This window comes from Eubalaena glacialis, chromosome 12 (genome assembly GCF_028564815.1).
Source record: "Eubalaena glacialis isolate mEubGla1 chromosome 12, mEubGla1.1.hap2.+ XY, whole genome shotgun sequence".
Lineage (NCBI taxonomy): Eukaryota > Metazoa > Chordata > Mammalia > Artiodactyla > Balaenidae > Eubalaena > Eubalaena glacialis.
The window spans coordinates 13895671-13921474 of record NC_083727.1 but is presented as its reverse complement, the minus strand read 5'-3'; the positions used below and the strand labels follow the sequence as shown (position 1 = coordinate 13921474).

Below are 25804 nucleotides of genomic sequence, written 5' to 3'. Positions count from 1 at the left end.
AGTTATGAGAGATGCAGGTCCTTTTCTTGGGTTCACATTCCTGACTGTGTCGTTCATCTCCTGGTCCTGGGTGTCTGCTCCAGCAACTTCCATATCCTCTGCATTCCAGCAAGAAGAAAGGAAAAATGGGGAAACAGAGGGCACTTACCCCTAACAACAGGGTTGAGAAGTGACCCTTCTCACTTCCATTCACACCTAATTGGTCAGCACTTAATCACCTACACATACCCAGTTACATAGCATACTGGGACTTTATTTCACCCAATAAAATAATACACAGAAGAGTAAATGTATAAGAATGTACAAAAGAATACATATGTAGACACATGAACTTCTCTTTAAAATCCACTTCCTAGGGTTTCCCTGGTGGTGCAGTGGTTGAGAATCTGCCTGCTAATGCAGGGGACACGGGTTCGAGCCCTGGTCTGGGAAGATCCCACATGCCGCGGAGCAACTGGGCCCGTGAGCCACAATTACTGAGCCTGCGCTTCTGGAGCCTGTGCTCCACAACAAGAGAGGCCGCGATAATGAGAGGCCCGCGCACCGCGATGAAGAGTGGCCCCCACTTGCCACAACTAGAGAAAGCCCTCACACAGAAACGAAGACCCAACACAGCCATAAATAAATAAATAAATAACAAAAGTGATTGTTAAAAAAAAAAAAAAATCCACTTCCTAGAAATATATCTACAGTTCACTGCAGCATAGATTGTGTCCATAAAATGCAATATTTTTGTTGAAAAAATTTTTGAATTAGCAAAAAACTTGGGAACAGCCTAAATGTCCTTAATAAGATCAGTTAAATAATTCCATTTATTTTATTGGATCCAAATCCAATAAAATAAAGGCAATAAAATAAATCTTGTTAATAAGATCTTTTAAAGTAGATATTGCAAATGAATCTTTGGTATAGTATAGAATGTACTGGAAGATGCTGATATCTTTACGTTTCATGGTCTTCCTACTCCAAGAGTGTGGTGTTTCTTTCCAAATATTTCTTTTCTTTTATGAACAAATTTGATTTTATAGTTTTCTTGATATAGATATTGTACATTTCCTGTTAGTGTATCCTTAACTATTTTATAGTTTTTCTCATTAAGATGACTATATTCTACTACATTTTCTATTGTTTATTTAAGATATATAAGAAAATCGCTGATTGTTAGTGTGTTGGTGTTTTATTCAGTAAAATTACCAAACTCTTATTGCTTTTCATAGTTTAACAGTTAATTCTCTTGGCTGATAGCTGCTGTTGAAAAATCACAATCCCTCTCTCAGATTCCAGACCTGAGCCAGTCTTAGACCCAGAGTCTATCAAATACAGTGGAGTCTATGACCTCTTGAGGATAGAAACTATAATGCCATGGGAAGAGTTATGTAGCAGCAATTTCTTTCAATCTTCCCACAGAGTGACCTATGGCTGGGATATTCCTTCGAAGGGATAGGAAGAGTTATTGCATCTTGCACCTGACATGTAACATTCTATCATATACTACAATGTCTTTGGAAATAAAAAATAAAACTATAATTATTTGTAGATAGAGTGATTGTCTATTTGCAAAATTCTCAAATCTATTGACAAATTATTGAAATAATAAGAACCTTACAAAAGTTTGCTGGATCAATATACAAAATATACAAATATACAAAATTGATTAAGTTTCTACACCAGTTTGTGGTTTGTATTTTCATTTTCTTTCTGACTTTTCTTAATGGACATAAATTCTTGATTCTAACATATTCCATTTAGTCAACCTTTTCTCTTAGGTTTGTGTTTTTGTTTAACAAGTCCTACTTTGTTTTCTAAAAGTATCTATCTGGAACTCTTATTTTTGTATGGTACAAATTTGGGATTCATTTTCTTCCTATGTGGTTATTCAATTGTATGACAGCACAGTTTTCTGAACAAACCATCTTTCTCTACTGTTGCTGTCATACATCAAGGATCCATTTCTGGATTCTCTATTTACCTGGGATCCATTTATGGAGTCTCTATTTATCCCGAATCCATTTCTGGATTCTCTATGCTGCATAATTGGTCTGCTATTTGAGTCAAAACTATACTGTAGGGCTTCCCTGGTGGCGCAGTGGTTGAGAATCTGCCTGCCATTGCAGAGGACACAGATTCGAGCCCTGGTCTGGGAAGATCCCACATGCCGCGGAGCAACTAGGCCCGTGAGCCACAACTACCGAGCCTGCGCGTCTGGAGCCTGTGCTCCGCCAACAAGAGAGGCCGCGATAATGAGAGGCCCGCGCACCGCGATGAAGAGTGGCCCCCACTTGCCGCAACTAGAGAAAGCCCTCGCACAGAAACGAAGACCCAACACAGGCATAAATAAATAAATAAACCCAAAAGTTTAAAAAAAAAAAAAAAAAAGAAATACTAGGGATGTGGTCCCACCTAAGCCCAGGTAGCAAATGCTCCTGGTGCCCCACCCAGAGTCCCTTCACCAGGTTGGTGCCCTCATCCCCCAGCTGCCACCAGTGGCTCTCAAAAAACAAAAAAAACACAAAACTATACTGTACTGGATACAATACATTATAATAAGTCACAATATGTTTATAAGTCTCCTAAGCTAATTCTTCTTCTTAAGTGTCTCGGCTAGTTTTGGCCCTTTGGTCTTTCATATATATTTTAGAATCAGCTTGCTAAATTTATTAAAGAATGCTCTTAGGATTTTTTAGGAATTAAAAAACAATATGTCTGAAAAATATATGTATGTTGAAAAGAATTGATATCTTTTCAGTATTGAGTGTTCCTATCCATGAATATATCACATTTTAAAAGTCTTCCTTCATGTCCTTCAATAAATGTTATCATTTTCCATGTGAATCTTGCACAATTTGTTATATTTTTCTTCTTTTCTGTATTTTGTTGCTATTAATAACTTCTTTCTTTTGTACGATTTATATTGTTTGTGGTAATATAGACAATCATACATAGATTGTAAGAAAAATTGTAATTTCATTTCTATCTTCCCATTGTATATTTATTTCTTTTTCTTATTGTACTGGCAAGGCTGTGCAGTCCCATGTTGAATGGAAATTATAATAGTGGTCAGATTTGTGTTGTTTCTTAAGGGAATGTTTTAAAGGAATTATAAAGGGAATGGTTTAATATTTCTTCATGTTTATAATGTTTACTGAATTTGTTTTTAATTCATACTACATTTCAGGTTAAGAAAGTTTCATTCTTTTCTTTAGACTATAATTAATCATCAGTATCTTTATCCCTTTTTCGGACAATTAAGGCACCTGAATATTTTAGCTCATTTTGTACCTTTTACTTATAGGCTGTACTTTCCTACAGGATTTTAGTTCTGTCTTGATCTTTTTAGTCCAACAATTTAGAATTTATTGTTATCGTTTTCATAATATAAACTTTTGGATTGACCCACACACTTGCCAGTTTTTTTACATCCAATTTGCTCTCTAAAATAATTTTCCTTCTTTCTGACCTTAAGTCTTTGGTAATTCTTAGGATAATAAAAATCACTCAATTATTGTTTTCCTGAAAATGTGTGTATTTTACTTTTATCTTTGAAAAATGGCTTCATTGTATTCTCAGTTGCCTAGGTACACAGGTTAATTTTTTCTCTCAGAACTTTCAAGATATGATTGCATTGTCTCTGGTTTCCACTGTTACCACTGCAGTTCAGCTTTTAGAGGAATTGACTTACTTTGGAAATAATCTGTTTTCTTGGGTCGGAAATCTGGCCACAGTGTGGTTTAGCTAATTTCTCTGCTCCAGGTCTTATAAGACTAAAATCAAGATGTCAGAAGACCTGCATCCCTAACAGAAGGCTTTGGGGGAGAATCTCCTTTCAAGCTCATTCAGGTTGTTGGCTGAATTCAGTCCTTTGAGATTGTAGGACTGAGCTCCCCATTTCTTTGCTGGCTGTCAGCGGAGCGCTGCCCTTGTCTCCTAGAAGCCTCTCTGGTTCCTGACGCCTACATTTTAGAACGAGCAGCACCGTGATAAATCCGTATTAGTCTGGGATCTCTCTGACTTCCTCTTGGCTGCATCTCTACTGCCTCTTTTCCATCACATCTCTCTGACTCTAGGCAGAGAAAGTTCTCTGCTTATAAGAGTTTATGTGATCACATGGGGCCCACTCACATGATACAAGATAATCTTAATTTATCCTCCAAGTTACTTTTTAAAAACTTGATTTTTTTTCGATAGATATAAAATTTCAGTTTTTGTGGGTAATTCATGTATGTTCTGAAAATACTCTCAATTTAGCTAAATTGTTTGGATCAATTTAATATGGAGAAGGCAAAACCCATGATAGTTTTAAAAGATAAAGCTAAAAAAGGAAGTTTAAAGTCAAATGTGTATTTAAAGTCAAATGTGTTTTATGTAATGTGACAATTTTCTTTGTATCACTTGACTCTGTATCAAGTTATAAGTCAAACTTTCAATATACTGAATGCCCATTAATAAAGATTTCTAATTTGGGTTTTTGAGCAGTGACATTTTTATTAACCTGACTTGGGATGTCCAAAATACTTTTGAAACTGGGGATTAGATCCATTAAACTATACCTTGCTTGTCTAATCAAGAGTAAATTGTAACTTGCCTTCACTGATCAAGCTCACTTTAATTGTTCTTGCAAACTGCATACCCTCCAAGCTTAGACATGTCACTAGACTCCTTTAACTACTCATTTAGATTACACCTCTGATAGTGGACCCACCGTTGAGTTTCAACAGATGACCTTTCCACGTAAACTTTGACCAAAAGCTCCACCCTCAGATCACGCTAATGCTGCCATTTTCTGGACATGTGTCCCGTGAAGAAGCATGTAACTCAGATATGCTTGCACAAAGCAGCAATGACCTCACCTTTTTCCTGCCTCCAATCACCTTCCCCTGAACCCCTGACCTATTCTCTTCACCCATAAATATCCGGAGCTCGTCACCTTCGGGGAGGTGGATTTGAGATTTGTTCTCCCATCTACTTGCTTGGCTGCTTCGTGAATAAGCCTTTTCTCTGCTGCAGATGTCAGCATCTGGCTTGCTGCAGGTGAAACAAGCCTGGTTCAGTAACATTTTCACCTTCAGATCCCTTAGAATTATTTCATTCCCTTATTAACTAAATGTTTATTATGAGCCCGTTATTAAGAGCCTGTAGCATTATTATTAGTAACATTAGCAAGCGTTATTAAGAGCACTATATTGGCCACAGGATTGACAGATATGAGCAAGATCCATAAAGTTCCTGTCCTCATGGAACTAAACTTCTGGTGGAAGAGACCAAAAACAACCAGAAAAGCAAAAGCATGCATAGCATAATGTCAGGGAGTGATAAGTGCTCTGAAGACAGTGATGATGCCGAGTCAAGGGAGAGAGTGGCTCAAGTGGAAACGCTTTAGACAAGGTGAGTAGGGAATGCCTGGCGAAGATGCAGAGACCTGAATGAAGGGAGGGAGTGAGCCGTGTGATTGCCTCTACAGGGAAGAACAAACCTCCAGAAGTATTTTATGACTACTGGAGAATCCAGATCTAAAGACCTAACTTGTGAAATAACCAACAGTAGAAGAACAAACCTAACATTTTTGAAAGATAAAAGTCAACTTCCTGTTTTGGCATTACAAATCATGGGATTTGAAAATCACACAGACATAAACACCCTCTTCTATGGATCTCTGCCAGGAAAAATATGCATCCTTTACCAAGCAAATTACATACACAGATAAGAACAAATGCTACCAACAAGATGTTCACAGAAAAGAAAAATATTCCTAGGTCACAAAGTGCTAGAAAACAAATTTTCTTCAAGGTTTTGACAGGCTTCTGGACATCTGCAAAAGTGAAAACTGGGAGAAAATCTGCATGATTAAACACTAAACAATGAAAGGAAGTCTCAGCCTGTATCCCAGCCCTGAGATGGAGTGAGCCCTGCTTCTGCACAGAAGGCATTTCCACCAAACTAGACTCATCCACTCCACTCATCTGGTTTGTGGTTTTAGGCCAAATGCACTCTATATAACTCTTTATAAAAATATATCCATTTTTGAAATTAGTGTTTATTGGATCAGGTAGCCTACAGTACAAAATGTGTACTTAAAAATACATGTAATAATTGACAAATCCCACAAGAATTTAGAAGTATGACAATATATTTTCATCCAGATTATGTTTTTCCAGAAATAAGATAGTCTTTTAATTTTCTATTTTTATAAATTCTGTCAAAAATATTGAAAAGTAAAGATAACTATTAAAATATGAGTCTCTTTTTTGTTTTTCTTAAGCAAAAAGATAAGTATTTTATTTACTCAATTACATGGAAATAAACCTTAGCAAGAATATTATAGAGATAAGTTTTCATATGTGCTCAGTGAAATCTCTAAATTTTTTATAATATTCCACTATTCTCCTTCAGGTGTCTCTATTCTAATTTCCAATGAATTTAAAGTTAATGTAAATATATCAAAATTAAGAAAATGAGCAGAAACAACCTAATATTTAGAGAATTAGGAAGGCAAAAAATTTATATGTGATCAACTTCATATTATGTTTTTTTTCAGATTTTCCTAGATCTACTCAGGAATATATTACAGACTTCATGAAGATGATTACTGCTTCACACTAAATCATATTGTGATGACAATTAGGATGAATGCAAGTTACACAAGAGTTAATGCTAGAGTTAATCAAAGATGGAGGAAACCAGATTCTTGAATGCAGTTTAGTGCATTTATTAACTATGGGTGGGCACTGTTACTCCTACTTCCAATGGCTTCCCAATGCTCAGAGGATCCAGGCTAAGCTTGTTAAGCTTGCAGACAAAGACTCTTGAAATTTTAACTAATCTATGTCTCCTGAGAAGTCTCATGTAATTCTTTCCCATAGCGTACTTTCCGCTATAGTCATCCAGAATACCCACAATATGAATTGTCATGATTCCTCTCTCTTTTTTTTTAACGTCTTTATTGGAGTATAATTGCTTTACAATGGTGTGTTAGTTTCTGCTTTATAACATAGTGAATCAGCTATACATATACATATATCCCCATATCTCCTCCCTCTTACATCTCCCTCCCACCCTCCCTATCCCACCCCTCTAGGTGGTCACAAAGGACCGAGCTGATCTCCCTGTGCTATGCGGCTGCTGCTTCCCACCAGCTATCTATTTTACATTTGGTAGTGTATATATGTCCATGCCACTCTCTCACTTCGTTCCAGCTTACCCTTACCCTTCCCCGTGTCCTCAAGTCCATTCTCTACATTTGGTGATGTTGTTCTTTCTACCTTATTACTCTTTCTCCACTTGGTAAAATTATTTTCATACTGTCATACACAGTACCAAAGTCATCACTCCTCCATGAAGAAGAACATACTGTTATCATTGTACTGCTTACTATAAGGCTTACCATTCTGTCGTAATTGAATATTTGCATTTAGGTTGCCCCTAATTAGTTTTAAGTAGGGCCCTTCAGCGTAGAAACTGTTTTTTCTCATATTTACCTACCAATTTTCATAAAAAATTAAATATAAATTACATTTTAGAGGTATTTATGAAATAAAGAAATGACTTTTCAAAATCAACATCCCAAATAGAGCAAGAGACATTAAGAATTTTAGTAAGTAACTGAGTTATAGAATAGGTATTAGATAAAATTAATTGTACTGGAACAGAATATGGATTTCTGAAGAGCTTCCCCCCCGACTTACTACATAAGTATAGCTTTCAAACATTGGAAAGCAGTCTATTTCTTTATCCGATATAAGTTTAACCCCAGTTAGATTTATATCTCAGCTGTAGCTGAGGGTTTGGAATCTTCCTCTGTATCAGTAGGAGAAGAGGAAAGAACAAGAAAAGGAGCCTCTTATCCCAAAAGCAGTTTGGAGATGGTGGAAAGGAGAGTACTTAGTAATTCAGCTGAGGAAATGACGAGAAGGAAATTGTTTTGTGTCTCAGGAACCGTGTGGAATTCCAAGATAAGAAAAACAGTTGCTAATTTGAGTATAAAAGCAGGAAACATGATCTACTTATTTCCTTTTATGCAAACACTAGTATATGAGGGGTTGTGTGAAAATTATTTTTCTCCTGCTGAACCACAAAGACATAAAATCAAAGTGCTTCTTTTGGACATACTGGTTTTTCTTCTTGCTCTTCTCTTCCTTGTGGATATTATGGCTAATAACACAACAAGTTTAGGGAGTCCATGGCCAGAAAACTTTTGGGGTAAGATTTTCTTTAACTGTTTTTAATTTAAAATTAGGATGCAGAGAAATGTACTGCCTAAAAGTTATTGAAACATTGGAAATCTCTGAGCCATTTTCTTTATGGTAAATTGATTACCTAAGGTTTTCATAGATTTATTACAAAAAATTTGTTCATATAAAATGTCCATAAAGTGGGCTATGAAGTCATTCAAGGAGAATCTGGGCAACACATATAGATTATGGCTGGTGTTACAAAATAATAGGAAATGCTAATTAGAAAACAGTAAGAATAAAACTGAGAAAAAATTTGTAAGTCATTGCTGTTTGGAAATTGATAATTGATTTGTTGGAAAATTAAGTTTTATTTGTCTTACGGTTATATAGATTATATATCTTGTTTAATGAAACTGAGAATTTCTATAGAGATTATTTTAACTTACATTGTCAATGTTATATTCTTTAATTTCCAAAGTGAATCTAAATAATAAATCTGTACTGAAAGAGTGTGATGACATGATTAAATAAGAAATCATATTATGAAATTAGACGAAAAAACTGTAATAGAACAAGTGGAAATAACACCACAAATAACATTATAAAGAAAGCCTATCAAGGGGAAAAAAGGAACAATACAAAAGTAGCTTTTGGCTGGGTTCAGACACAGCTTCTAGTCAGTTAGCAGCAGCAGGATGGAGCTGAGGTCAAAACCACGAGTCTTCCAAGGCTGGAGACACAGGGAGAAGGGCTGAGACATGAAATTGACACGGATGCTTGGGTTCAGGGAAATTTTAAAAATAAAGGGGGCAAGTTGAGTTAAATCCAGAAAAAAACTTTAAAGGAGGTAATGGAGTTTATGAAGAGATCGATAGCCCTATTTATTGGCCCAGAACAAATGTTTCATCTCCACAGAGAACTATTTCAGACTTTCCGTTGTGATTCCAAGGTACGTTTTGGGAGCTATCAGGTGAAAAATGAGCAGTGATGCTGCCTGCTCCTAACAACCTACCTGGTCGTCCACCATCACAGAAATCTGCATGGAAGGAATTAATTAATTCTTTTTTACCATCAACATTTATGTTTGTTTCAAGTCTGAAAATGAGGGATATTAATAAACATCATAATGTAATTATTAAAAAATTAAGAAAAAGAAAGTAAATTATACTTGCATATTGTAAAGAATGGCTTTGGTAATAAGTTATTCTATGTAGAAACCAATAGACAATAAATCTTTGAATTGTGGGAGTCTTACTTATATAGGTTTCTTACAATACAGTTTGCTGTCCTCCTTTACAGAGAAAGTGAATGTGCTAAACACACACTAAAAAATAGCTAGAGTGTGTTTACCCTAAATTCATCATTGCAAAAATAAGTAACTATATAGATTATTCAAAAGTAAAGTAATTCTTACTGCAAAAAATAATCTGTAAAAGCCAAATCAATTTTTTTCAGACCATTCAAAGTTAAATTTCAGGTTTACTTAAAGACTTAAGGAAAAAAAATCATTATCTACTGATTAAAACATGGATAATAATCATAAAATAAACCTCAATTAAAAACAGAATGTTTAATTGGAGTCTATTTACCAATCCTGAAAATTTTTTTTTAATACAGAAATCTATGCTTAAGAAAGAATTCAAACGTATTGTTCCAAAGATAGTTCCTAGTGTTTCTTTATCTTACTTTGTGAATTCAACAGAAAATAGATGGAAATAATGAAAACCAGGAAGGGGAGTGTTACCTTGATAAGCATTAACAAAGCCAAACAAATATGTTGAGTAGACAGAATGTTATAACGTTTGATGATATGGGGAAAATATATAAAAGATCACATTAATTCTTCTGGGGTTCAAGAAAATATCAAGTGTAAAATGCAAAAATGTAAATGTGAATATATGAAATGTAAAAATTTCCTAAAATATAAATGTTGATCTTTTAAATTTTTATTTCCTTTTTGATTCTAAATTGATATCTACATGACTGTCTCCGCCAAAATATTATTTGAAAATCTTATAAAGTACAGTGCAATACATTGCCTATTGCTTCCAAAATCAATTGTCTGCTTGGCACTTTGAATTCAGAGAATAGAGAAAGAACAGTTTAGAAAAGCAAAACTTGTACATTTAACCATATGAATTTCCCAAACTTAGGCTGCATAAAAGTTGTTTTCCAAATATAATCTTCCTGATTTACTTTAATGAATGTTGAAAAATAAGATAATGATACCAGGTTATTACCAATAGTGATAGCTTGAATTTTTTTGGTGATCACCCATTAAAACTTATTAAATGTTGTGCAAACATTACAGTAATTAGTGCGAAGGTGGGCAATAAAGTTGGCCTGAGAGTGACAACACAGCTGAAGACCACCACCTTGCATTTCTCACTTTTGCTTTCTTTGATGCATTTCCCTTCCCTACAAACATCCCCCATGAAAGCAGCAGGAAACATAACCTGTGAAAGTTTGCTGCGCTCTGCTTTAATGAAATAGACAAGTGTTGTTAAACTTGGTTAATTTTTTGGTATTCAGAATCTTAAAGAAAACCATTTGGGTATACTTCTTGCCTTACCACTTGTGTTTTTCCCTTTTGGCTAGCATTGTGAAAAATTGGGGAATTTATTGGTTTAGGAACTTGTATTTATTCACCTCATTTAATCCTCACCAAAACTATAATGTCTGTCCTCAAGAAGATTACACTCTTGGAGGAGATTATGTGTCCATAAATATGCAAATATATGCCTATACTGTCATGGAATAATACAAGATAATGTACATTAAAATGGCAATGATTGTTATGAGTTAGAAAGACAAATATGGCAGAAATGGTCCCTAAATCCTCCTTAGAAAAAAAAAAATGAGACTTTATCTGTTCCTATAAATCAGATGAGTTTCAAATAGGGAGACAATTGTAGGAAGAACATTGTAGTCATTCATTTTTCCTACATTAACTTATTAACTCATCCTTTCATCCGTTTATCTATCCAGTTCATTAGTTTACTCAGAAGCATTGACTGACCACTCCTTATATATTAGTCAATGTGTCAGGTGTTAGTGAGATAAATAAGGCATAGTTGGAGAATTTCAGGGAGTTCAGGAGAAGTGTTATCAGCAAATATGCAGAAGTAAAAACACACAAGTGGTATTTGTGGAAAAGTGTGAATGACTTGAGAAAGATTTGTGTAGTTTTGAAAGTCACTGTAAAAGTTTGACCTGATTTAACATAATTATTTTCAATTTACTTACTTCAAGTCTCCCCACTTTCCTCTTCCTTAGGACTTTTCTCTAAAGTTTTAAAGGGACAGTGGTGGTAGCTATACACTATCAAGGTTATTGGAAGGAGAGGGCCATTGGTTCTTGATCAAGTTCTGGTCTCTGCTGACTACTGATGTGTATTTCTCACCTGCTTTAGGGGAATTGCCCTTTTTTCTTGCCTCCGCTGCTGAGGGCTCTTACCATAAAATTTGACTCGCATGGTGTCTGTGCAACATTTGCTAATGTCATGATTTTTCCTTTCTGGTCTACTGGCTCTTATTCAGGTACTTTTCCTTCTGTCTCAGTGGCACAGAACAATGTTGAATGCTCTCCCATAACCCTGGAGCTGTGGGAATTTGGACTGTATATCAGACCCCTAGACCTGGATATACTAATGTCCACACTTCCTCATTCCTCCTCTGCTTTTCAGGGACCCAGAGTTTCTCAGAGGGGATTGTCATCTTTCCCATCTGGATCCCTCTAAGAAGCTGGGAATGGATACCAATTTCTCTGGCATTCCCTAAATCAATCTGTAGCTCATCACAGGCAGAGATGGAGTGATGGCCCCTTCTCCAGAACTCTTACTGGTCACATAGTTTATGGCCCTTCTTCTCTCTCCAAAACATCTCCTCTTTACACTGCTTCTGAAAGTTTACTTGTTATGGGCGGAATGTTTATGTCTCCTCCACCGTTCATACGTTGAAGCCTTAATCCCCAGTGCAGTGTTATCTGGAGGTAAGACCTTTGGGTGTAATTTGGGTTAAATTAGAGGGTGGGGACGCCATGATGGGGTTAATGGCCTTAAAAGAAGAGGAAGAGATGGTGCTCTTTCTCTCTCTGTCTGCGTGTATGCACTGAGGCAAGGACGTGGGCTCTCTCCAGAACCTGATCATGCTGGCACCTGGATCTTGGATTTCCTAGACCCCAGAACTGTGAGAAATAAACATCTGTTGTTTAAGCCACCCAGTCTATGGTATTTAAAGGGCAGCCCAAACTGACAAGGGCATGACTCGTAGACCATGGTTTATTTTTCCCAATATAGTTCATTATAGTAAAAAAGTATGTTTTTGAGTCCTTTAGGCTCTTAGCATTTTGAAACTGCAACAAACAAACAAAAAAAACCAAAACACTTTTCTCTGTCTCACATTGTCTAGTGATTGCAGTAAAACAATTGGTTTTCAAGACTATCATCTATTCTATGTATTTAATAATCCTATTACCAATTCTAAACATTAACTTTTTCTTTATTCTGGGTATCCTTGATAACAGCCCTAATCCTCTACCAGATAATTGAGATGGAGGATTGTTAGTTGATTTGTTGGGCAATCAAGTGCAGTCAAGGGCAGAAAACCTTGGTTAATAGCTGAAAATTTTATTCCTTAACCTGTGGAAAAATATGTCACTTAGAGACCTACCTCAGCAGATGGGAGTAGGTTGTTTCCAGAGAGGTTGAGGAGGGAGAAAGCTTTGCTGGGCACGCATCCCAATGATGTTCTTTCTGTTCCCTCTTCCCAAATAGTAAACAAATACTGACTATATTTCAAATTCATATCTTTAATTTCCACTTTAAAAACTCTTGGACATTTCATATTAACAGCCTTCTAATTACTTCCTTTATATCAGTTACCTAGGAAGTTTGAATAACAAATACTTTTCTTTAAAACTGCTGTATCTCAGTTCCATAGAGAGAAGTTTGAAGATTCATCTCTCACTGAACTCCATGCTCAGAGATTATGATTCAGTAGGTATGGAGCAGAGCCTAGAAGAATGTATTTTTGGATAGGTTCCTGACTTTAGAACTTCTGCATCTACATTAAGGAGAGAAATTTGCCTATAGTAGTCTTTTCTTATAATAGCCTTGTCAGGTTTTGGTATCAGTGTTATGCAGGTTTCCTAAAACAGGATAGGAATTGTTTTCTATTATCTGGAAACATTTGTGTAAGAGTGGCATTGTTTATTGTTTAAATGTTTGAAAAAATTCACCAGTGTCATTATCGGTAGTATTTTTAATAGGAAGGTTTTAAATGAAAAGTCAATTTGTTTAACAATATTGGACTACTCAGATATTCTACTGCTTCTTTGATTGCTTTAGGGCAGGAATCGTATTTTCTAGTAATTTGCCTGTTTGAAGTAATTTCTAAATGTGTTAACTTAAAGTTGTTCATGGTCTTCTCTCATATGTTTTTCTAAAATTTATTATGAAAGTGTTCAAATATACAGAAAAATTTGAAGAATTTTACAGGGAATATCCATATACCTACCGCCTGGATTCTACTATTAACATTTTTATAATATTCATTCTATCTACCAATCTATTAGTTTATATTTCCAAGTAAATTTCAGATATCAGTACACTTCCCCCTAATTAATTCAGCATGTATATTATTAACAGGAATTCAATATTTTTAAGTTTTTTTTTCTTTTTAAGGTCAAATGTACATACAATAAAATGTGTAAAATGATCAAAAATGAAGTGCACAGATCATAACTGAACATTTGCTGAATTTTGACAAATACATACACACCTGAGTAGCCCAAACCCCGATCAAGATACAGAACATTATCTCCAACCCAAAAGTTCCCTAATGACACTTCCTAGTCAATCCCTGTCTACATCATCCCCAGAGGAAACCACTAATATGTATTTATTGAAAAAAAATCCATGTATAAGTGGACCTGTGCAGTTCAAACCTGTGTTGTTCAAGGGTCAGCTGTGTTTCTATCTTTGTGAGGTCTACTTTTTTTCCTATTCGCTATTTACTCTTAGGGAATAGCTCTTTGGAAGCCCAACTCAGAGTCTAGAATATTTCCCAGAGTCTATCCTCCTTGGTATCACCTGAAATCCAGTCTTTGTTTTCTAAGCCTACTGACATTGCACAGAGTTCTACTCAGATTTTTTGCCTCTTTTGCCTCACTTTACAGATTACTGTACGAGAGATTTTCTTTTCTCTTAGAATTTGCTCCCTCAAGTCAGCAGTTTGGGTAGGTCTCTGATGGCTTCAACCAGATTTAAAAAAATATTTTTGATCTGTATTTTATAATTGGTCCCAGTGGTTTGATACATGTTAGTTTATCACACACAGAAAGTGATGGTCTACCCTGTTCCTTCTGAACATAATTTAACTTACCTTCTACTCTAACAATACTGTTGACTAATTATATTCAGAGTATGACTTATGCCTTGTGACTTTGGTCAAAACTACTTCCAGATCTCCCAGATTTTCCCTTACTTGTCCTACAATTGAGTCTAGTTTCCAGTAAGCCAGAAAGAAAAAAGAAAATCAAGGGTGGCAGTTAGGCATCAGAAGTGGGACAGGATAAAATTTAAATAGGGTGGTCAGGGTAAGCCTCAATGAGAAGGTGACATGTGAGCAAAGACCTGAAGTCACCCTTGTAGATGGCTGATAAAAGAGTTTCAGGAATAGGTTACCGCAAGCACAAGGCCCTAAATTGGGAGCACAGCTGATGTGTTTAAGGAATGGCAAACAGGGCAGTGTGGTTGGAGCTGAATGAGCCGGGGAAGAGTAGTGACGAGCACAGATAATTGAGAACAGATCAAATTGGAGCTTTAAGGCCATTTGGGAGAGTTTACATTTACTCTGGGAGTAATGAAGGGTTTAGAACAGAAGAGTGATGTGATTTGACTAATACTTTCAAAGGTTCACTCTGGCTACTGTATTGAGAATTGAGCAAGGAGAGAAGCAGGAACCAGATAGAAGGCTATAGTAAGAGTCCAGGTCACAGATGATGCTGACTTGGATCAGGGAGGTAGCAGAGTAGATAATGAGAAGTTGAATTGTGGATATATTCTGAAAACAGACCCAATAGGATTTTCCGGGAGATGAGATACACATAGGAAATACTTACTCTTTGTTTAAAGTATTGTAATTAAAAGTTTTCTGAACCTTAAGTATAGTTCTTCCTAAAAACGATTTTTGCCGAAGTCTTATTGTCTGAACCATCCTCCTATATACTCTAGGGTACCAAGAACAGCATAGCTTACTTCAGTAATAGCTAAGCTTAATGATTCTTACAATTGGAAAAGATTTTGTGAATGTTCTGTTGTCAAAGATAAAATCACTTTTCAGATATCAGAACGATTCAACTCAAGGCCACTAGATGGTGACCTCTACTAAATTTTGACACTAATGGACAGAATTCGAGGTATGGGTAAGATTTATTGAAAACCAGATTCAATATTAGAATCTTAGAATTGGAAGGGACTATAGTGACCATTATCATTAGGCCAGGAAGGGTCAAATGACTTGGGAAAGTTATATAACCATTAGTAATAATAGCTGTCATTTATTGAGGACTTATGTGCCAGCCCCTTGGTAGTTGTATAGACACAGGTTACAAAATAGGATAACAACACTTAATTTATACGCTATGTCCTGCTGATGTTAGAGTTTGTTCCTTTTTTCCTTTAAAGGGAGATCTACCTTTTCTAAGGCAATCATTTGGTCTTTTTAGTTGCATTATATTGTAATTACATGAAGTAAAATTATTTCCCCTTGATTCTACATTTTTAAAGTTTCTATTTTCTTTTTTTTCTTGAAATGAACCTTATGCTACTTTTCTCTATAGATTAACCTTTTGGAACATTTTATTTGTCAGAAGAGACTGTGGTAGAGAGGCTCAAAGGGCATATACACTGAGACCATGTATAGGAACGCTTGTAAACTTTAAATCGAAATAGTCGAAATAAAGTAAATATGTCTCTTTAATCTTATCTATTATACCTGCTTATATCCTGAGATATTTAGAATCTTCCATCAGACCCTAGTGGTTACATTGGTTTATACACAAAAGCAAGGACATGTACTTTGCAAACTTGAGTATTTGTCTTTTCACTTTATGTCGTACCTGAGTGAAAGCCCCCCTGACCAGTGCTAGTTGTCAATATTCAATTATTAAAATAAATTGTGTTAGTTCTACAACATAAACCTTATACTCTGTTTCAGTATCAATAAAATTAGGAGACTGTGGGACTTCCCTGGCGGTCCAGTGGTTAAGACACCACGCTTCCACTGCAGGGGCACGGGTTCGATCCCTGGTCGGGGAACTAATATCCTGCCCACCGTTCAGTGCAGCCAAAAAAAAAGTAAGAAATAAAAAATAAAATTAGGAGTGTGAGCTGAAACATTTTTAAGAGTTTGTTTTAATTGAAACCTTGTATCTCTGATTCTATATCTGAAGTTGTTGATATTTAAAATTCTCCAGTGGAGGCTGTTGATTTAGGGAAGTATAACTGTAGAATACATAATACTGCCTTACCATATTTTCCCCAAGTATCTCTGTCTGTAACAGGCTACTAAATCTGGTATTAAATTGATACAATTTTTATGCATTTTCACTTTCATTTTAGATTAATATTTTCTTAGAACACACCAAAGAAATAAAGCATTTCCCTAATTGGGTTGTTTGACAGTTAAGTGATATAGTACACTTAAAATAGTGCCCGAGACCTATAAATTAAATTAATCAAATTAGAAATGCGTATTACTGTTTACCACAATAATAAAATAAAAATAGGTTTGCATTTTATAAACTATATTCCTCCAAACGTCAAAATTTTCCTAATCACAGTTTTAGTGAAACCTTTCTAACTTGGAATAATAGAAGTTCAAATTTAAAAGGAGCTTACAGTTTACCAATGAAGTGTCTACCTAATGCATTATTTTCCTACTCAAAGGCATAATAACATTAAGATGGATCATAATATATCTTTCATTCATCTATTCTAAATAGGAAGACAGAATATCTGAATGAGTTTATTCATATTCTTTGATTAAAGTTTCCCATGGTAATCAACTCATGGATTCTCTGGAGTATAAACTAATGAATAAACTCTTTCAGGGACAACTGATGACAATGTACAATAATAAATTATTCAAATTATGTGCAGTATGCCTCACAAAAACAAAGATTGCCAAAAACTCACTGAAATAAGGTAAAATTAGGTATTTTTCTTAACCAAAGAACCAAATTTAGCAAAATGCCTGGACTCACGTACTTATTTGGAAAGAAGACAAAAGGACTGGGTTTTATGAAGTATTTGAGCAGTTCATGATTTTTATTTAGTTCTTTTCTAAGAGCAACTAAAACATTTTTTTCAGTGAAATCCAGAATTTAGGTAGCCATTATAAGCAACACAAAACTTAAAAGAACTTTATAATGATTATACTAATAATTAAAATTTGATCCAGCAAATCTGTTCTCTGATAAACTATTATGGCATAAAATGGCAAAGACAAGTAAGTATAATAAAGTAAGCAGATGCTAAAACTTCTAAAACATAATTTAATCTGATTATTAAATTACTGCTAGAAAATAACATTATCATTTACATCATGGGAGCAAGAGTATCTAAGCCTCAGTTTATCACCACTACCCCCCTCAATGTCTTATTTCTAGGACATTAAGTGGTATGATACTTTGGAATAATTTTTACATTCTTTTCACTTTGGGTCTCTCATGACCAGGTTCTTTCCTATTCTTACTACAACTTCCCAGATTAAACCATTATTACTGCATGTTTGAACAATTGCTTCACTATCCCCCCTGTTTCTCTGCTTTCAGTCTACCACAGATATCACTACCTGCTCCATCTTCATCCTTCCTAATGGGTAATTTTGCTCAAGCCTCTTCTTTGCCCACAGTGGAGAGGTTGAACTTCTTGGAGAAGTACTCATGGTCTTCCATCATCTGACCCCCAACTTATTGCAGGTAAAGTGGCCAATGACCCACTCATTGCCACATCTAAAGGACATTTTTCTTATTTTAAGTCTTCTAGAATGTTAACTCTACTAGGGCTGAGACTTTATTTTCTTCCCTGCTCTCTCTGTACTTAGCAGTACTTGGTATCTAGTGGGTGCTTTATGTGTTAACAAATGAATAGTAAATATCTCTGAGGCATCTGGTTGCTAATCAGTACTACCTAAAATTCCCTCCTCACTTTGATTCAGTGCTAGTAATCTCTCTTGTCTCCGTGGACCACCCTAATTAGCCCTTCTTTGTTTCCCTGGTGTTGACTTCCACCACCGGTTAAATTCTGGTTTTCCTGGAAGTTTGTTCTCAACTCGCTTCTATAAACATATTCCTTTCCTTTAGTAGAAATGCTTTCCATGGATGGTTGAACTCTTGTAGCATGAAGATTCCCAGTTTTGCTTCTCTTTAAGCTCCGTATTTATTTAACCCTGAATTCCAAATATATATCCCAGGGACACACAAATTCAACATTTTTCTAATATCAGCTTCAGCCCCAGTTCTACATTCTCACATTTCTTCCCTGTTTGGATGAATGATACTAGTATCAACCTATCCACCCTCGCCTGCCCACGCCAGAACCTGAGAGTCATTCTAGGTTCATCCTTTCCTCAGTGTAGCAAAGCGTGGTTTTTTTACTGGTTGACTTTGTGTGTGTGTGTGCATGTATGTGTGTGTTTGGTTGGTTTTTACTGGTTCATTTTTATTTTTAGAAGATGAAGGTGGGGAGGGATTGTATGGCCTTTGTTTTAAATTTTCTTTTGTTTTGAAGGATCCCCAAGTTTCCCCTCAATCTTACCTCCTTTCTCCTTCATTGTGTGGCTCCCCAAAAGCACCTATCCTTTTCTTTCTTTCTTTTTTTAAACAGCTTTATTGAGATATATTTCACAGACTATGTAATTCACCCACTTAAAGTATACAATTAAATGTTTTTTTTTTATAGTTACAGAGTTGTGTGACCACCACCACAATCTGATTTAAGAACATTTCATCCTTCAAAAAGAAACCTGTCCCCATTAGAGGTCCCTCCCATTCCCTTCCATCTCACCCCTTGCCCTAGACCATCACTAAGCTACTCTCCGTCTATATAGTTTGTGTGTTCTGGACATTTCATGTAAGTAGAATATAAAATATGTGATCTTTTGTGCTTGGATTCTTTTCTTCCCTACAGGAAGATTACTTTCCAAGACTGCCTCTTCCCATACCTATATTCACTTGTAAGTCTGTTTCCTATAGTCAGCGTGCTCATGGACCAGTTCACCTTTTCATTATTTTTACAGTATTTCCAGAATTGCCCTTCTTCTCCATGATAGCTTGTGGTAGAAGTATGGGAGATAATTTACTGGTTTCTGTTTTCCATCATTTATTTTTAATTTACTGGTTTCTATTTTCCATTGCTTATTTTATTTTTTAAATTAATTAATTAATTAATTAATTTTTAAATTTTTGGCTGCATTGGGTCTTCGTTGCTGCCCACGGACTTTCTCTAATTGTGGAGAGCGTGGGCTACTCTTCTTGCGGTGCGCGGGCTTCGCATTGCGGTGGCTTCTCTTGTTGCGGAGCACAGGCTCTTGGTGCACAGGCTTCAGTAGTTGTGGCTCGCAGGCTCTAGAATGCAGGCTCAGTAGTTGTGGCGCACGGGCTTAGTTGCTCCGAGGCATGTGGGATCTTCCCGGACCAGGGCTCGAAACGGTGTCCCCTGCACTGGCAGGCAGATTCTTAACCACTGTGCCACCAGAGAAGTCCCCCACTGTTTATTTTTCAGGTAAATTGAAGTTTGAATTTTTTTTCCGTCTTCTAATTATGCTGAAGGCATGGTTTTGTATATTTTTATTTGGTCATCTTGTTTTTCTCTATTGTTTTTTAGAAGAAATTTTGGAAAATTCTGATTTACATGGTTTCACTGCCTTGGCAGCCCAGATTTTCTATAATTCCTTTTTTAGGTTCCAAATTTTGGGGCACTGATAAGTACAAGTTAATGTGGAATTTTACTGTATTATCAATAAGGCTAATTTTAGGTTCTGACTGTGTTTATTGCTTTTTCCAGAGCAAGCCTAACTCTATGAAATCCCAGTCTCAAGAGATTGCACTTTAAGGCTATGACTCAATATTATTTTGATGAGAGACATTTTTGAAGAACAATACTGGGTCTAGAAGATCTGTCATAAATCATCTTGTATTTCAGAAGTCATCTTCTTAGTATAAAGAATTTATTGCTTAGATTTGACATAAATAGTTGTTTTAGAGGATTTTGATATAAGCATTTGTGATAATTGTGAAAATAGGACATAACAAATATAGTCTTACCACGGGAGATAAATGTGACAATATAAGGTGGAAAGACACTAAAATATATCCAAAAATTAAGGAGCAATGATTATTCTTTTGTATTTGTTAATATTGGTTTGTTTTGTTATTTCTGCATCATAGATTTTGTGTATACCATCATAGATTGCAACGATAAACTGGAGAGAACTTTGGCAATCATAAAATCTAACCCCTTCATTTGAAGAAAGTAATAAAATAAGTGAGTCTAAATAAATTTTATAAAAATCACACAGTATGTTAGGAATAGAGCTGAGTTTGGCACCCTAAATCAGTCATCTTTTGCTGTGTAACAATCCACCCCAAAACATAGTGACTTAAAACAACCATTTACTTAGCTCACAATTCTGTGGGCTGGCAACTTGGGCTGGGGTCAGCTTGACGGATTTTCTGCTGGTCTTCTTTCATGGACCACACTCAGTTGTTGGGTTGTCTGTATTCAAAATTCAATGCATACTGAGTTTTCCAAACAGAAATTTTAAAATTATATCCAGGTATCAGGAAAAATATGTTGAAATGCACAGAATTTGAGAGAGAAAGACAGGCTTTGGGATAGTGGGAAAATCAACATGGCTTGTGGGTTAGATCACGGGGTAGAGGGTCGGTAAGTGTGGTGGGTGATAAGGCCAGAAGGGTCTTCTAATATCCAGCATGTCTTTCGATTCAATGCAGGGTCTCTGCTACCCAGTTTTATTCAAGAATATGTTTTTAGTTCACAAGAAGAAGCGATAAGGTAGAATTTCCATTTGGGAATGGCATTTTTCCCTCCTCGCAACAGGAAATCTGGACAAATACAAGTTCTGTGAGTTGGAGGAGACTGGCGTTATAGCAGAGATTCCCTGGGGAATCAGGGGACAGGAATTTCATATCACAAGGGCATGATAACAGCATGAACCAGGTTGGGAACCAAGAAAGAGCACAGTAGTCTGCATAGGTCATGTCATCAATGAGTCAAAGATATAGGTGACAGTCCAGGAGTTCCGGAAATATGACATAAATCAGTCAGCCCCCCAGGTGGTTCTAGCCCAGCACTTCCTGTCTCAGAATGAGAACAGGAAGTGAGGCATCATGCAGCCTGCAGGTGGAAGACATTGGTGGGGATGATGAAAGCAGACAGAGGAAAAGGCAAAGTCAATGTGACTATGAAATTTTTTATCAATTTTTGGCACATTAGTTGCTACTGTAACTCTAAAGGAAATAATCTCTGGACTATATTTGCAACTCTATAAAATTTATGAGCTAAAGAACAGGCTTTTTTAAAAAATGAGACTTTTTAATTACTAATTTCTTAAAGATAATAAAATAGCATAAGCAATGTGGAACGCTAGAGTTAAAAAATCTCACTTTGTATCCTTTATTCTTTTGCTTTGATAAACGGAAGCATATCAGCTTCATTTATTCATATCCACCTAGCACCATTTCTATTTCCCAAATCCAAAAAAATCTAAGTTAATCATGTAATCCATAGTAACCATTTGTATTTTGCCTGTGTATTTAGTTGGACACCTATTTACAAGGCAAATTGCCTCTTTGTTTTCTTTGTTTCAGAGGGTGTTATAATGTCCTTCACAGTGTCCATGGCAACTGTACTTGTAATTGGAGGATTTATTTGGGCTTTGTTTGTTTGTTTGTCTCGAAGAAGAGCCAGTGCCCCCATCTCACAGTGGAGTTCAAGCCGGAGATCTAGATCTTCTTACACCCATGGCCTCAACAGAACTGGATTTTACCGCCACAGTGGCTGTGAACGTCGAAGCAACCTCAGCCTGGCGAGCCTCACTTTCCAGCGCCAAGCTTCCCTGGAACAAGCCAATTCCTTTCCAAGAAAATCAAGCTTCAGGGGCTCAACTTTCCATCCGTTTCTGCAAAGTCCACCACTTCCCGTGGAAACTGAGAGTCAGCTGGTGACTTTCCCTTCATCCAATACCTCCTCCACCATCAACACTTCCCACAGTCTGGGCCGTCCTGATTTCCACTGGTCCAATCACAGTCTTCGGATTGGCCTTTCAACACCAGCCCCACCTGCCTATGAGTCAATCATAAAGGCTTTCCCGGATTCCTGAGTAGGGTGCTTTTGTTTCTGTTTCTCTCTTTTCTTGTCTTTTATTGAAAGGAAATGACAAATAGGCTAAACAGAATTTTGAGGACATGGCCCAAATGCCTAATGAGTTTCTAACCTGAAACGAGCACACGCAAGTTGGACATTACAATGTAAAACACATTTTCTTTGAACACATCTTTTTTCTTTGTCTCACAAAAGAATAATATTTTCCCAAATCGTTGTATATTTATGTATTTTGTATTCGATGTGAGAATTATTAAAGATAGTGATTCTTACCTAAGAATCAGCTGGATACAGTATATATATTTTAGACTAAAATAAAAACTTTAGATATTTGTGGTTTACAATCCTCATTTGCTGTCCAATGTGACTATAAAGGGGAAAAAATCACTTAAAAGTGTATAACTTTTTAAAAAAAAATTTCTATCCTAAGGAATTTTAATTTAATTTTCTTTAGAAAGACAAGTGAACCACATTACCATCTTGGATTTTTAATGGATTATATGGACACAAAATGACAGAACATAGGAGATTCTAAAGTTCCTTGATTCCACTCATTTATGAGAAGTGAGGGAATCAAGCAAAGGAAGCTGAACTCAGTGGGTGTTGCAGAATACTATAATAATTCTGACACTTATTTTTCCCCCAGACTCCTTTTGTGCTTTCCCCAAGAATAGTTATCCACATCACTGAGGCAAAATCCTTGTTTTTACTCACATGGTGATTTAACATTTCTTTACTGTTGTGGTTATATTGTTATAAAAACAACAACAGCAAATCCAATTCATTTGATCTAAAAACAAACTTTAACACTGAGCTTACATTTTTTTTTTTAAGGGATAAATTTTATTTCTTACATTTAAAGCTAGCAACTGGGAAAGCACGTTATCTAGGGATCTTCTGCAACTTCACACACAAATAAGGAAGGGTTAGTGGGGAGAAAGTCTTTCAGCCAAATAGGTGTTACAACCATGAAGAATCCTCCTTCCTGGATGGACGCATTGGTCATCATCTTTTATTTGCTTCTCTATGAATTTCAACTTCAGCTTCTGTGAAGAGTCTTTGCACAAAGGTTAAACTATGTCAAATGGTCCTTGGTGCAGATAGTTATTTAAGGAGTCCACCTCCACAGGTAGCCACCCTCCTAAAGGAAGAGAGCTTCAGTGGCCAGATGCCTGTGGCTACCCTTTTTCATTTAAGGACACGAGTTCACAGGATTATTACTCAAAAGACCTGTGGTTTGTTTCTGATATAATGAATATTTAGCTTATGTTGCTGTTTGTTTCTCTGAACATTGGAATTTTCCGTGAAGAAAAATGTACTCTCATTTTAGTTTCTGCAATGCAGCTGTCCCAGCTAATAGTGTCTGAATATGGCTCAAGAATGGAATAATTTTTACTTAATAAAAGATTCTGTATAGCATTTTCTTTCTTGTTTTTTATTTAGCTTACATTTTCCATTGTTCTTCAAGGACAATTATGCTAAAAGATGTCTATAGTAAATGTCTATAAATAGATGCTCTCTAATGCAATATACCTGAAAGAAGAAAGAAAGAAGGAGGGAAGGAAGGAAGGGCGGAAGGAAGGAAGAAAAGAAAAAAAAGCTCGCAGGATAACGAATTTGTTGTAAGTTGTTTTTGGACAAACTTGGCAGTTACCATATAGCCACGTAAGGTTTTAAGAGATCATTAATTTAGTAACAAGTCTATCTGTTGCTTGTGAGTCATCCTTAATGTTTAACATGAGAAGTAAGCAAAGTGTATGGTTTTTGTCTAGAATTTATGTTGGGAGTAAAAACTGCTTTATGTCTCTCAAATGAGGAAAATGAGAGCAGAAATCCCCTGGGTATTTAACCATCTGGCAGAATTATTGCCTCCTCTCTCCCCAAGTTATGAAACAATCAAAATGGGTATCTTGTAAAAATTGTGCAATGTATGAAATGTGAAATTAAAGCAAAAATTGGAGACATTTTTTAGTTGTATTTGTTTTATTTGAAATATTCAGTTGATTACAGAATAAAATTAAACTGGTGTCAATTTTGATTCAGAGTTTATTTATTGAATAGCCTGTGACTATTTCCTATTTATTTGGTATTTTAACTCAGTTAAGACCATTCTCTATAAACTATTCCAGAGACACAAACCTTACTTTACCTAATAACGTATAACAGAAAAAGGGTAACATCACAAATAAAAGAAACAGAATTTTCAATGTATTAATACAGATGTAAAAATAAGTAAGTTATTTGTTAAAACATTAGATTCTTACCTCGCTAGATAAACAATTCCAAAATTATTTAACTTTTTTAGAGAATAAACTTTTTTATCAAGATATAGTTGGCATATAACATTATATTGGTTTTAAGTGTACAACATAAAGATTTGATATACTTATATATTGCAAAATGATCACCACAGTCCAATCTAATTAACATCCATAACCACACATAGTTACTTGTGATGAGAACTTTGAAGATCTACTCTCAGAAACTTTTAAATATACAATATGGTATTATTAACTATAGTCACCATGCTGTACATTACATCTCCGGGGTTTATTTATTTCATAACTGGAAGTTTATACCTTTTTTGATGACCTTCACCCATTTGATCTCCTCTCCCTTCCCCTGCCTCCCATGTCTGGCAATCTGTTCTCTGATATCAGTAGAAAGTCCCATTTATTCATTTGGAATTTTGCCTAATATATTCATGTCTTGAAGCAACTAGGAATAAACTTTTTGAAACTAAGAAAAAGAACCCTAGTAATACATGAAAACCACAAGCAAAAGCTGAAGAGCTATAGAAGTGTCTAGTTTTATTGCAAGTGGTGGCTGACTTACAGATAAGGAAGAAAAAAATCAAGCCAGAAATTTCCAAAATTAATTAGCTTCTGGATAACGGGAGCAAAAGACGGACAGTTTGCTTATCTTTCATAGTGTGAGAGTACAGGACACACTCTTTTGTCTGCCAAACCCTCTGCTAGTCTGAAAACCATATTCCTTTCCCTGACTATCCACATGATTATGGCAGGGACAATCACTGCGTCAAATGTAACCTCATTAATTGATCTAGGAAAAGGCATCTGACCAAGCAAATCCAGTGGTCCTTTGCAAAGGATTTTGTGGTAGGGATCCCAAGAGAGGCCAATATCTCTCAGATGCTTAAAACTGTAAGAAGTAAAATTTAAAAGCATTTTTCCTGCCACATGGTAGGAAAGAAATCAAACTGATT

The 25804-nt window shown here is 35.8% G+C and overlaps 1 protein-coding gene across 2 annotated transcripts; it reads left to right on the top strand.

Annotated features, from left to right (window-relative positions):
- The first annotated feature begins 8009 nt into the window (after positions 1-8009).
- On the top strand, positions 8010-24601 carry MYCT1 (MYC target 1). Of its 2 annotated transcripts, none has more exons than XM_061207262.1 (2): positions 8010-8193; positions 22065-24601. In XM_061207262.1, exons 1-2 carry the CDS (start codon positions 8010-8012, stop codon positions 22574-22576), a joined length of 696 nt encoding a protein of 231 aa, XP_061063245.1. In that variant the 3' UTR covers positions 22577-24601. The 2 variants fall into 2 exon arrangements, with proteins under 2 accessions (XP_061063245.1, XP_061063246.1); XM_061207263.1 differs by having other exon boundaries at positions 8115-8193; positions 22156-24601.
- Positions 24602-25804: the final 1203 nt, after the last annotated feature.